General features: G+C 42.3%; 1 protein-coding gene across 1 annotated transcript; it reads left to right on the forward strand.

Annotated features, from left to right (window-relative positions):
* The first annotated feature begins 6,841 nt into the window (after positions 1–6,841).
* LOC111143358 (transmembrane protein 167B) lies at positions 6,842–10,407 on the forward strand. The gene is made up of 3 exons (XM_022497050.1): positions 6,842–7,057; positions 9,017–9,148; positions 9,923–10,407. The coding sequence occupies exons 1-3, from the start codon at positions 7,048–7,050 to the stop codon at positions 10,003–10,005; spliced, it is 225 nt and encodes a 74-aa protein (XP_022352758.1). The 5' UTR covers positions 6,842–7,047; the 3' UTR covers positions 10,006–10,407.
* The last annotated feature ends 4,051 nt before the right edge of the window (positions 10,408–14,458 follow it).

Here is a 14,458-nt window from a genome sequence, read left to right on the forward strand (position 1 = left end):
CCAGGCCAATTCTGGGCTTTCTTACTTCCAACAAGGTTGACTATCAGCCAGCCAATCCAATATATTCATTTTTCTCTTTCTTTTGCTTTATTCTTTATCCTATAAAAGCGTTCTGCCCTCCACCCCATTTTGCAGTTCTTCAAGACTGTCCGCTTCATGAAGTATTCAAATCCAAGGCCTTTTCCTAAATCTCTTAATCATTTTTAATAGTAGGAAAAGATAAAGAAGAAAGATAAGGAGGAAAAGAACATATTTTGAGAGCTAAAAGAGAAAATTTTCCAAAAAGAAGCAAGTGGTCAGGAATGCTCTATGCCACAGAGATTAAGAGTTTAAGAGATTTAAGATGAGACCTTGGGTCTGACAATTAGGAAGTGGTAGAATAATCTGGACAAAATAGTTCCAGGACACTAGTGAAGACAGAAGCCAGATTATAAGAGATTAAGGAATGAGCGTATAGTTGGACAGTGAAGGGTAGAAAAGCAAACAGATGAAAATAGCCTTAAAGGGCAGAAGGATTAAGGAAAGTGATCTTTGAATAAATGATTACCGAATGAGTAAAGCTGTGAATTTGTGTTGGACGCTTAGCTAACTGCTAGAAAAAGTCAGGTTTTCATTATGGGGGGGACAAAAGGTGGAATGAGCTTCTAAAGGAAAGGTTAATGACAAAAGAGATTTGTTCCCAAAAGAATGGAGTCAGCACAGAGGCAGACAGCAGTAGCTGATAGGAGGGAGCAGTAGAGCTGAGTTGTGGGAGAAAAATTTGGACAGAAAGGCAGTGGGAGGGACTATCAGAAATGAGGAAAACAAGAGGCTGGGTAATGGGCTTGAGGCATGTATTAGGATGGGATAGGAGAAGGCAGGCAGGTAGTCCCAAATACCCCAAATCCAAGAGAAGCTAAGCAGTCTCACCCTCATTCTGCTTCCACCCTCCACCCCACCCCACTCCTTCCCCTCCATCCTAGTATACAGACTTCTACAGTGCCACTCCCTGTTTGGGGCTGAGTGAGATAGTGTCATTTTTTTTTTAAAGTGGCTTTCAGAATTTCCACAATAATCTTGCGCAGTCTTAACCATCGGCTTCTTTACCAAAGAATGCCTGTACCCTTTGGTTAAACTTGCAGGCTCTGGGGTCAGATGAATCGGTTTTAAAATCGTAGCTGTACTTGGGGCACCTGGGCAGCTCAGTCAGTTGAGCGTCCCACTCTTGCTTTCTGCTCAGGTCATGATCACAAGGTTGTGGGATGGAGCTCGGAGTTGGGCTCAGTACTCAGCACAAAATGTGCTCAAGATTCTCTCTCTCCCGCTCTGCTCCTTCCAGTATCTTGTGCAAGAGTGCATGTGCTGGCACACACAAAGACTCTCTCTCTTTCAAAAAACAAAAAAAATCCTAGCAGTACTACTTACCAGCTGTGCTATTTTTGAGACAACTTACTTGACCTCTTAATACATCCCTTCCTTACCTGTGAGACAGAGATAATTTATTAACCTTCTAAGGTTATTAGGACACCTGGATGCGTCAACACCCAGAAGGTGCTTTGAACTGTACCTGGCAGGTAGTCAACATTCTGTGTCAGCTGTTTTTATTCCAGAACCTATCTTTCAGCAGCATCTTCTGCTGTTCCCCTTCATGAACTCTAGATTCCAGTTCCACAAGACCACATTCAATTATTCACACAACAAATATTTCACAAGCACCTGTAAAATGTGCAACATTGGTAATGGACTGTGGATAAAATGGCAAACATTGAAAATACACAGTCCCAAGCTCATGAGCCTTACAGTGTAGCAGGGGGACATGAACTGAATAGATATTGTATGCTCTGATAGTTTATGATGGGGAAGGCAACCCAAGAAGGTCAGAGATACCTTCCTTGAGCAGGCAGGGTTTGAGCTGAGACCTGAGGGATAAACGGAGTTAGCCAGTGAAGGAGAAAGTCAAGAGCATGCTCTACCCCCCAAATTTATCCTGTGCCTTCCCATCTCCATGCTTTTGATCACTCTACTCCTTTCCCACTAGAATACCTTCTTATTGGAATGCTACACGTGCCTTTCCAGCCCAGCTAAAATCTCTGCACCTCCACTAAGCCTCCCCTGGGCTCTCCAGCTGAAAGCACTTTTTCTTTTACTCTCCCACAGCACTTAATTTTCATTTTCTTTCAATACTTCTCACTTTCTACTTTATTTTCTGGTGATTTATACACACAGCTTTTCTTGTCTACTAAATCTTATTAAAAACGGAGTCTGTTTCTCATTCATCTTTGAGCTCCCAAAGGCTAGTACATTCCTTAGGCTCTGAAGTCCTGGAATAAATATTTGTAGCATAAATTAATGCCTGTTTAACATCCTTTTTCAAATATGTTGTAATTCAAATGAAGCTATTGTTGCAAGCTGGCCCTTTGGGACTGAACTTACTCTTTGGTTAAACCAGAATGCCATTGTCATGGTCCCCATGACTGATTAATGTTCACCACAGTGACCACAACAACCCGAACAAATAGGCCACTGTTCTTGACTGACAGGTGTTTGGCAACAACTGCCTGCCTTCCAGTGGAGGCTGAAATGAACTGAGAAGGGACTGTTTGAACTGAGTCCCCAGTCAGTGGGGCTCTATTTATTCCTTGCAGTTTGGCTGCAAAAGCCCGAGGCCCAGGCTTTGGCCTGATGGAAGGCTATATGGTGCTTTCCAGGATGACAGAGACACTAATGCTTGGAACAAAACCATCAAAGATTAGTATCAGTGGAAAGCATCCCAATTTGAAGCAGGATGAAAACAAGGGGAAGGAGCTCTGAAGTCAGACAGACGTGGGTTTGGATCCTAACTAGCCATGTGATGTGACCCATGCGCCTTCTTTGAGTTTCAGATTTCTCATTTGAAAAATATTCTGCAAAACAGTTATGAAGATCAAAGCTAATGTCATTATATACATAATGCCTGTGCTCTATTAAATGTGTTCATTCATCTATCTTTTCCAATACAGTTTGTTCTCGAGGGCAGGGACTCATTTTTGCCTTTATTCCTGCAAAATCTAGCAAAGTGCTCAGCACATAGTAGACACTGGTTAATATTTTTTAAAACAAATGATTAAGAGCAACAGTAATACCTAGCCTTTATGGAATGCTTACTTCATGCCAGGTATTGTTGTAAACAGTTCATTTAATCCTTCAATGACCCTAGAAAGGAGCAACCAATACAACCCAATTTTACAGAAAGAAAACGTGAATTTAATTTTTTAAATATAAAATTCTTGGTATAACAGATTTTGGAACAAAAGTCTGGTGAGATTCGTTTTATTCGATCAAAAGATAAACTACTTTATAGAACCTGGAAAAGAAAAAATGTGGTAGAGAGAGAAAGGAGGACATAAATATATAAGAATGGGAAGAAGGAGTAGGAAGAAGAAAGACATGTAAAAAAAAGAAACAGAAATGGGCAAATTCTGAGCAAAGTATAAAATAACTACTTAATCAAAATAAGATACTGTGGTCTATCACTGTCCTTTGAAATAGTAACTAGCCAACTAATCAATCACTCTTCTCAGCTCTTCAACTGTCATGTCTTTGTCCTTAAACTTTATTTGTAAAAAAAGCAAAACAAAACAAAACAAAAACATTTATTCGTAAATTCTGAGAATGACAGGGAAAAAGACTTATCTTTCAGAGTGACAAAAATTGGAATGGTTTTGAGGTGCCTGAGTGGCTCAGTCAGTGAAGTGGCCAACTCTTGATTTCAGCTCAGGTCATGGTCTCAGGGTGGTGGGATGGAGCCCTGAATCAGGCTCCGTGCTCAGTGGGCAGTCAGAGTCAGCTTAAGAGTCTCCCCTCTCCTTCTGTCCCTCCCCCTGCTTGTGTCTTCTCTCGCTCTCTAAAATAAATAAATAAATCTTAAAAAAAAAAAAGGAGTGGTTTCCTTCTAGTACAAAATGAGGAGATAAAGTTATCACTAAAACAGCAAATGGCATGAGCAAAAACTGTGAAAGCAAACAGTACATTTGAAGAACACCGAAGTCTTTTCAAACCTGAAGCCTAAAGTCTACCACTGGGAGAACAGCGCAAAGTGCTACCGGAAGGCCATGAAGAGCAGGATAAGGAGTTAAACAATATTTAGCACCCAGTGCTTGCTGTTACGGGATACAACAGTTGTGATTTTGAGCAAAATTTTCTAGTCCTCAGTTTAGAAGACCAGAACTATTGCTCGAGTGTGACACTGGGTAGTTTTACCCTAAACCTCAGTTTATCTCCAAAATAGGGTAATAAGGCACTTGTGAGGATTAAATAGGATCACACAACAAGGTGTGGTAGCTTGGAAATGTCAAAACATTATATGAATGTAAGTTTTCACTACTGGAGGATAAAACTGATGTTTAAAGAAGATTGACATAGTAAAATCACTAACATGATGGCTGTGAGATTAAAAAGGGAAAAATCTGGGGGCACCTAGGCGGCTCAGTAGTTTAAGCCTCTGCCTTGGGCTCTGGCCATGATCTCAGGGTCCTGGGATTGAATCCCGCATTGGGCTCTCTGCTCAGCAGGGAGCTTGCTTCTCCCTCTCCCTCTCTCTCTCTCTCTCTCTGTCTGCCTCTCTGCCTACTTGTGATCTCTCTCTCTGTCAAATAAATAAGTAAAATCTTTTTTTTAAAAAAGGGAAAAATCTGAATGACATCTTGAAGAAAGTTAATTGACTCAAAGATAACTGACAAATTTAAACTTTAGTGATTGGGGGGAAAATACTAATCATAGAAACTGAGAAATCAGAGGGGAATTGCATTTGGCTTTTAACATTTCAGATTTCAGCAGAACATCTATTAGAAATTAAGATTGGAGCTTGGCTAGGACATCAACTTAAGAACTCTGCAAAGAGCTAGTAATTGAAACCATGAACAGAATAGGTCACCAAGTGAGAGTAAATAATGAGAAAAAGAGGGTGTAGGTTTCTTAGGAACATCTGTATTTAGGTGGAAAAACTTGAGTAAAGACAACAATTAGGTGCAGATCAATGAGGCTAGCACCGTTCAACAGTAACCAAAAAAGAGGAGAAATTTTTTAGTTGAAGGTGAGCTACATGATCAATGCAAATTAGTGAACATGAATTTATTTAGGACTTGGTTTGGGCTCTGTGGGGTGCAGGGAATCAACAGTCAGTTGCTAGTGGTATTATTAGTGTTGATGCTGATTTAGATAACAATTGATGAAAAATTCAAAGGCTAAGACAATTACAGATTTTTATGTTGTTTTTGAAGGGTTGTGAGCAGTTCATTTGGGCAGGAGGATTTGTATGTGTATATGCATAAATATATCTGGTCTTGTCTTACGTTTTGTCCTTTGTGTCTCCCTCCCCGCCCCCTCCAGCATTTCTGTGTATTTTTGCAAGGAGTCTGTGTTGCATCAGACTTCTTGTGGCTTGCCTTTCCACTTCGGCTCTTTGAAGGAGACATTTTGGGAGCTTTTTTCCCTGTAACTAAGCGGGCTGCAGTCAGCAGATGGCATTGCAACAAGAGGGGCATTTAGTTCTTTTAGGACCTTGTCAAATCACTGGGAACCTTACTTAAAATTTCGGCCTCGGAAGATTGAGTTGCACTCTCGCCACGTTTTATTTTTTTATTTGAGAGACAGAGCGCCCGAGCAAGCATGGGGGGGGGGGGAGTGGGCAGAGGGAAAGGGAGACAAGCAGACTCCCCAGTGAGCAGGAGCCCCACCCAGGCTCCATCCCAGGACCCTAGACAGTAACCTGAGCCCGAACCAAGAAGCGGAGGCTTCAGCGACTGAGCCACCCAGGCGCCCCGTGCATTTTAATAAAGCAGGTCGAGTTGTGCCCAATTAAAATTTTGAATTACAAAATGCAACCTGCGGCTTTGTCTCCTCCACTCTACCCCCATCATTAGGCTGTAGATATCTTTCCTCAGCTTGTGAAAGTTTTGTGAAAAGCGCTGTCTCGATATCCCCGATTTCTGGTTAAACTGTCCAAGGTGACCCCAGCATTTAACTAAATACAACAGAGTATTGAGCCTCTCCTGAAAGTTTAAAGGAAAATCCACAGAAACAGGCACTTATCTGTATGTTTCCCGATAGAGTGGAGCTTTAGGGACTGAAATATGTGACTTGTTTCTGTTATAATGTTTCTTATTTCATTCCGAGAGTTCAGAGCCTAACTATTCTGATTTCCATAAGGAGTAAGAAAGAAGTGATAAAGTGATGTAGGTCAATTATTTCTCAATAAAACTGGAGAAAAAATTCTGGCATACCCAGTAGCAAAAGGGAAGAAAGAAAGAGAAAAAAAGAAAGAAGGAAAATAAAAGAAGTAAAGGTAAGAAAGGGCAGCGCACCAAAAGCAAGTCTGGAGGCCTTATGAGCCCTGCTGTCAAGAGTTCTCTCTTTTTTCTTTTTTAATTTTTTAAGATTTTATTTATTTGACAGAGATCACAAGTAGGCAGAGAGGAAGGCAGGCAGAGAGAGAGGAGAAAGCAGGCTCCTCGCGGAGCAGAGAGCCCTATGTGGGACTCGATCACAGGATTCTGGGATCATGACCTGAGCCAAAGGCAGGGGCTTTAACCCACTGAGCCACCCAGGCGCCCTGTCAAGGGTTCTCTTAATTGGAATCCCAGGACCGAGACCTTTCCGTCGCAGGAAGGTTGCGGCTTACACACACACTAGCTGTCACAGCGCAGGAAAAAAGTGCAAAGCTGCAAGCCTTTACCTATCCAAATTCACCGACATGAACAGGTCAGGTTAGGCCCCCGCGCTACTGCCGCAAAGACACCCAGAAAAATGTGGTTACCATGGCCACTTCAGAAGCCTCCCGGAAAGCCCTCTTTTCACGCATGTGTACACAGCAGGCACCGCCCATACGAGTCCCCTAGCTCCGCAATCTGCTAGCCACTCCTGAGTGCATTCGGCGCTCGCCTCTCTGCCCTTGCGCCTGCGTACAACGCCTTCTACCCGTCGCTGCGGCCCCGATAGGGAAGTGTCAACACGGAGCTGGGTTCTCCAGTCTTCACGGATACCACTCACAGCTGATCCCGGAACCCCTAGCCAGGCCCGGGCCCAGCCGCCATGACGAACGGTGAGAGCCAATACCCAGAGTGGAGAATGGGAGTAAAGGACGAGGAGAAACGTGGCGGGCGGGGCCGGGACTGACGTGGCCATTCTCCCCGCCCCCTCCCAACCCAGCCCCACCATGGTCTTTCAGTGCCCCAACCCTTGTTCCCTATACCCTTCCGCGGTTCCTCCGTCCAGTGCCCATTTAGAAATACCAGTGCCTTTCGTCTCCACACTCCACACGAGTCCTCAGTCCTTAGGAAGAGAAAGTCTGTGCTTTCTCTTCCCCCTTTCTAAAAGTTCGTTCTAGCCCTTGCGAGACTTCTGGGCAGGCCAGTCCCAGTTGAACTATTGCTTTTGCACCAGGGAAGAGAGAGGATCCTCCTCTCAGCCCCTACGTTTTCATACTTTCGGACTGTAGCTTCGTTGGGAGGACCAAAAAATCACAGAGAGTGTCAAGTCTCACACTTTTTGGAGGCGAATGTAGACCTTTAAACAAAGTTCTTGTTTTGGGGAAAAAAAAAAAAAAAAAGCCAGAAAGCTTTCTCTTGTTTGATTCTAAAGTCCTGCCTGAGAGTGATCCCATCTGGAGATCCTGGCTGGTGTTGCAGGGGTTGAGTTTAGACACTGCCTCTTCTAAAAGATGTGGCAGTTGCAACCCTGTTTATCCGACCTAATTTTCCAGACGCCTTCAAACACTTTATAGACATGATTGCCGAATTCCAGGGTGGTGCAGGAAGCAGGACTTTTATGGTCTTTAGAGTCAGCTTTACAAGAAAGAAGGGAAGGCCTCCTAGTATGATTTGAGGGGCATAGGAAGGTATTTCTTAGAAGTACCTTTTCCATAAGCCTGGCAGTGGAGACTCAAATTTCACCTCCTTGTAAATTTTGGCATTGTCTGCAAGAACTTATGAAAGTAAAAGAATATATTAAACTGTCATTCATCATAAGAATTGCATGTATGTGTTAATTTACTGGACCCTTTCTCATGTGACAGCTGGCTATGAGATAGTTTTACTGGAGAGAGGGAGATAACAGTGGTGCGGAACTGGCAGCTACTGATTATGTAAAATAGCCTTTTGAAGCTTCCTGGGCAAGTCACAGGTCTGAAGTTACTAAGCACAGTACCAGAAGGAACATCACTGGAGGAAGAAATCATCCGAGCCAGGAAATAAGAAAGCAGTCTGATACGTAATAATCACCGAGTAAATTTTAGTTACCTTCCCTCCTTTTATGGTCTGAATTTTTTTTTTTTCCAGTTAGGTGCTTCATTGTGCTTACATGTACAAGAAATAGCTTGTTTTACATATGCAAGAAAAAGAACTAATTGTTTAACGCTTTTTTCCACAATTGTTCTATGTTGATACCTCAGATACTTTTTTTTTTTAACAACAATCTGTTATTCTAGCTGAAATTTGGTTTGTAAGTAGAGTATTGTGCATGAGGTGTAAGATAAGCATAGGAAAATTGTAGTTTTATGAACTCTAACTCTTGCTATTTCCAATTAAGCTTTAGTTTTTGCCTTAACATATTCTTCAACAAAGGCAGATTTGAGAGACTTGGCTAAACATCTGGCTCTCCTTTATCGCATGAGTGACTGATAATAGCAACATGGGTACTTTCCTCAGCTCAGGCTCCAAGGATTCTTACGCCTCTCTCAAACTTTTACCAACACTGACCATTTCTGGGAGACTGATTTGTGATGCACTCTTCTCAGGACTTATAGCTCTTGAAAGGGGAGGAGAGGGTGCAGTGAAATCTTTCTAAGGGGGTTGTCTCCAAGCAATTTGGGGAACAATGAAGTAACTTTGTTAGTCCCAGGATTTTGGCTCAATCTTGTCAAGTGTTGGCATTGCTAGTTGATTTTAGCATCTTGATATTATATCATTCTGTTCTCTTTGGAGTTCTCAAATGGGATCACCTGTCGCAAGCTAGACTTGTACCAAAGGTGTATATGTGTTTTTTTTTTTTCTTTCTGTAACAGTGTACTCCTTGGATGGGATTCTGGTGTTTGGTTTGCTCTTTGTTTGCACCTGTGCTTACTTCAAGAAGGTACCTCGTCTCAAAACCTGGCTGCTATCAGAGAAGAAGGGAGTTTGGGGTGTGTTTTACAAAGGTATAATCATCCCTGGACAGTGGGGTGCTACTAAGTGTTGGGGGGAGGGGGATTGGCCTGCAGTGTGTTTGGTTCCACTTTTACATAAGTTTATTTTAGCATCAAGGTAATTTTAATATTCTCCGTGGGGTAAAAGCATCTAAATAAAAGCAGTTTACACTGGCCTAGAACTGTTGGAATTTCTTCCCAATGAAAAGTTTTTCTGACTTTCAGAAAAGAATATATTGGAGTCTCTTTTAAGACTGAGTTCATTGGGGCGCCTGGGTGGCTCAGTCGTTGGGCATCTGCCTTTGGCTTAGGCCATGATCCCAGCCTCCTGGGATTGAGCCCGGCATCGGGCTCCCTGCTTGGCGGGAAGCCTGCTTTTCCCTCTCCCACTCCCCCTGCTTCTGTTCCCTCTCTCTCTCTCTCTCTCTCTCTCTCGTGTCTCTCTCTATCAAATAAATAAATAAAATCTTAAAAAAAAAAAAAAAAAGACTGAGTTCATTAACTCAGATGCTTTTTTTACTTTTTATTAAGGGTATATCCTACCTACTTAAATCTTTTTTCAAAATAGAACAAAATACAAATTACAAAAAATACAAAATAAAAACAGTGTATTCACCTAGAATCTATGGCTTATGGCTAGTATTTAAATGCATCCCTGGGTGGGTTCTTGAGAACCTTGATAGGTCTCTTCATCGTGACTAGAGATTTCAAAATACCACCTTGAAATGAGGACTTAGATGAAAGGCAGGGTGTGATTTCTTTTCTCTTTTTACTTTTGTCTGCCAGCCGCTGTGATTGGAACCAGGCTGCACGCTGCTGTGGCAATCGCCTGTGTTGTAATGGCCTTTTACGTCCTGTTTGTAAAATGAATTCCAAAGCATCCGTCTCTTCAGCTGCCAAACAAGAGGATGAGAGTGAAGAAACTGTCTGGGGCCTGGGCCCAGCATAAGAGAGCTCAGCTAAAATCATCAAAGTCCCCAAGATGACACCACAGCATTTGCCCCTACCATATAGGGGGGAAATTCTTCATGGTTACAAACATTATTTATGCTTCAGGGGACTCCCAGAAGGCCAACTTCTTTGGATCTGGGTGAATCAGTCCTCAGCAGAGAGCATATGATGTCCAGATAAATTATACCCCACAGTGATAAGATTACATACCTCCTGCATAAAAACCTGTCACCTATTCTGTTCTGTTCTTCAGCCCATCATCAGGATCTTTTCAAACTGAGGCTCAGTACACCTCTTGAGAAGAGAGAGAATTTTCAAGACTTGACTTTTTTTTTTTTTTTTTTTTATTTTTTTATTTGGCTTTGGGAAATTGGGGGGGGGGGGGGGGGTGGTGAGTTGGTGGGGTGGAGGAGGGTGGGGAACAGGAGTTACACAATGCCAAGAAAATTTTTTGGCTTTGGAAATTTCTCTTTCATATACCCATCTGGGAACATAAGAGAGAGAGGCATGGTCCTCACTGCAAAAAGAAGACAGATGAAATAAATGTACTGTGTGCTGGTAGCTCAAGAGTTTGCCAAGAAAATCCGGGCCTACATAAGATTTGGGAATTAACTGTCCATAATGAGACCAGAAAGCGGTAACTTGATAAGGAAAAATGTTCTGTTTACCGATATCCCCCAAAGGAGACTTCATCCCATCAAATGGTATATGGAAAATGAATCCACTGTTGCAATTTTCCTAAAGCCTTTTTATATGCTCTGAATTACTGAGTGCTAAATAGTGTTACTCAGTCTTAAATGCCACCACTAGGGGAAAGAGAAAGTACTGAAGAAATAATTTTTAATATATTTGCAGTTAGGGTAAAAGAAATCTAGTATATAATTAATACACTAGTAAGGTCATCTAGTTTAAGAATTTATTGTGATGTTAGATGGATGTTTTGTCATGTTATCCAAGACACAACCTTACTTTGAGTCTGGATTATTATGGCAATTTTTAATTGATCACTTGTTTTTCTTGGGCAACTCTTAGTTTTCCTCATATTGGAGTACTCTCTACCTATCTCTTGGAAATTCTTTGTATTATAAGAACACGATAAATTGAAATGAGTGAGAGAAGTTGCTGCTATTCATGGGCATGTTTGGAAAGTTCATAGAATCTACAAATGAGGGTGTTTTCTAAAGTTAAGTAAAACAGATGTTTGCAATGGGGATTAATGGGCTTTTCCATGGATATGGCAATTCTTACACAAATCATTTTAGATGACTCACCATTTGAAGGGAAGACTTCTCCACTAAAAAAAAAGAGAGTGTTAGTCTAATTATTGTAAAAAGCAGGCATCAACATAGGAACCAACTGAATTGTCCATTCCAGTGAAACTTGACTGTGGACAAATCAGTTGTGGTTGACCCCTGTGTGGCAGGAAATTGTCTTTTGTCTTTTCTCCAAAGAAAAGCTGCTAGAAAGTTTAGGTTCTGAAATAAGCCAGTTTAGTGGTTTGAGAGTTTCTAAAGTGTAAAAAGTCCTCAAGTAAACACTACATGTCTAATCATCTCAGAATTGTGGCTTTTTTGTCTCTTCAAGAATTGGCCCACAGGGTAAATCAATTTCAATGATTAATATGTTTTCTATTGTCACTTCTGAGGATCTTTCACACGAGGGAAAGGACATCTATTGGAACAGAAAAGAAGAGTTACACCTTGTAGGTGTGTTTGGGACCTGTTGGCCAGCAGGAAGGTTACTCCCTGGAAATACAGGTTCAGCATGTTTTGCACTTGTTATTTTGTAGCTTTAATGACTTGTTTTCCAATAGGGCTAATGTCTCTAAGCTCAGTGAGGAGAGCTGCTTCGGATTTTAAACCCATTTCATTTCACAGTTCTAGGCGTTGAAACCAATTTTTACAGCCTCCCGGGTGGGTCATCTTGACATAAATTGTTATATTTTGAGATGTTTTCCTAAGAGAATGTACCAAAAAGTGCACAGAATGAAGGCAGTTTACAGCAAGAAACAAATACACAGCTTATTTCATTTCTTGCTTTTATGTAAGCAGAGAAGCAGAAGACTGTTTAACTCATTGCTTTGGTTCATGTGTCATATGTTTTTTGAGTGAAAATTGTAGAAGTTCCTCTGAGGGAGTCTTTTGGGGTGGAAGAAGGGGGATAGCGATATTGCCTCAGATTCAAACTGGCATTACCATAAGCTCTGAATGCCAGGGTGGAATGAAGTCAGCCTTTTATAGTTAAAATACAAATTTTTATTCACCATTATCTGCACAAATCCTTGAAAATAAAATTTCTTTCCCTACCATTTTTGTCCATTTTATTTGTCACATGATGGAATTTATTGAACGTTGTTCAATACTCCCCTTGGTTCTACCCAAGTATACCTTTTTAGTTTACATTAGTGAATATCATTATTCCAGTTGACCCCTTGTGATGGTCACCAAATATATGATATAGTTTAGAATTTGTGAAGGTGCAGTTTTTTCCTTTGAGGGAGCTAATACACGTATCAGCTTATATATATAAATATATACATTACATATATATATACATATACAAATACATATACATATATATATATGGATAAGTTTTGAAGCATGTTAAATAAGGCAGACAACAATACATTTTATCTACTACTACTATTAAAAGACAAATATTATGTTATTACCAGCCATTCAAATGAGGTTATCAGGTTAACCAGCCATGGCACATAAATGGATAGTATCCCCCTATTTGTTTATTCCAAGTGTATGGTGGAACTGGCAGTTACAAATTATAAATTCACAAAATTCTGATTTATCCTACCCACACACATACCTTTTTCATTGAAGGAGAAAGAAGGAACTGAGACATTAAAAGTGTGTTCCCCAGTATGAATGGAGCTAATTCGCATTATATAAACACTACTTTTTTTTCACTACTTATTCTGTAGTTTGAAAGTTAGACATGCTGTCATGGATGTGAAAATTAAGTGAAGGTTCAGCAATATGAATGCCATAGATAGCGTCAAGTTCCCGGTAACAAGGGGGCTCTTGTAAATGCCAGGGATATGCCTTCCTACTTATACTCATTTCACAGTATCCTGACTCCCAAGACATTGGATTTAAATAATCTATTCCCAACTTTCTCTTTGCTAAAGTGGTGTTTTCCTTCTCCCTTGGGGGAAGGAGCTATTGGAGAAGCTGATACTGGTTAGTGACCAGGATTTGCCTTTCCACGGGAAAGCAGCAGATCACCTATAAACCTTCTACACTGAATCATCTTGTATTCAGAACCTGAATGAAAGACTTGGGTCAAAGACCAAAGGAAAGCTATATATACGGATATAAGAATGTACCTGCACAAAGATCTTAAGACAATCACAATTTAGTATTGTGGGAACTTGCCCAGCTTTTCTCTGGGACCCGGGTTCCCCTCCGGGCCACGCGGGGGCAGCAGAGCGCACACCGAGGGAGAGGCTGAGCTCAGTGGTTCCTCCCATAATCCACCGAGGCTTGGGGGGGGCGGAGAGATTTAAAAGAGGGTGAGAGTTCCGGTCCCTTCCCGGAGGGAGCACGGCTTGGGGACCGGGTGTATTGTGTGTTTTTACGGTGCTGCGTGGATGGCGCGTGTGGGCTGAGTGAATGGACGCGCGAATGCGTGAGTGTGCGCATGAGGCGTGCAAGACGAGTGTGAGCGCCCTTCCCTGAGCCCCTCCCCCCGCCTACACCTTGATCTTATTTGATCGGGTTGCGACCGTAGCCCCGCCGGGCCAACCCGAGATGAAAAGCTCTCCTCCTGCGAAGCCCCGTCCTCGGGGCTATGTGCAGCGAGGCCCCTTGGGCGGCGGCAACGCCGCGGTCCCGGAGCTGGTCTTAACGGGGCCCGGCGCTCAGAAGTGATGAATTGATCAGATAGACGAGGCCGGGCTTGTCTCGGGCCGCTGATTATCGAGGCGATTCTGATCTGAGCCCGGCCCCGGAGCGTGATCGCCCGTGGCATTGGGGCTAAACGTTCAAAGGCGGCGGCGGGGCCCGGCGCTGGGGGCTGAGGCGGGGGTGAAGGAGCTATCCCCCGACCTGCGGGAGCGGGAAGGGCACGGACGCCTTGTTTGGTGCTGCAGTGCTTTTCCCTAGTCCCTTTCCTTTTTTCCTTTAGGCCCGACGTGTGATGACTCTTTGTATGGTACTAACACTGGTGGCCCCCTGTACAGTATATGCCGCTGAAGGTTATACATATATATCTCCATAAGGGAACTTGGAGAGCTTATAAAATGTCAGATTCCGGGGACCCCACCCCCGATTTACTGAATTAGAATTATTAAGGAGGTCCACGAGTCTATATTTTTAAGACTCGATTTACGGGTCACGATAATACATTTTTTTAATA

This window comes from Enhydra lutris, unplaced genomic scaffold, assembly GCF_002288905.1.
Source record: "Enhydra lutris kenyoni isolate GAN:26980312 unplaced genomic scaffold, ASM228890v2 scaffoldscaffold9, whole genome shotgun sequence".
Taxonomy (NCBI): Eukaryota; Metazoa; Chordata; class Mammalia; order Carnivora; family Mustelidae; genus Enhydra; species Enhydra lutris.

Coding starts and splice junctions, on each gene's coding strand:
- LOC111143358 (XM_022497050.1), top strand. Junction 9,149..9,922: donor TTGGGGTGTGTTTTACAAAG/GTATAATCATCC, acceptor TTTGTCTGCCAG/CCGCTGTGATTGGAACCAGG.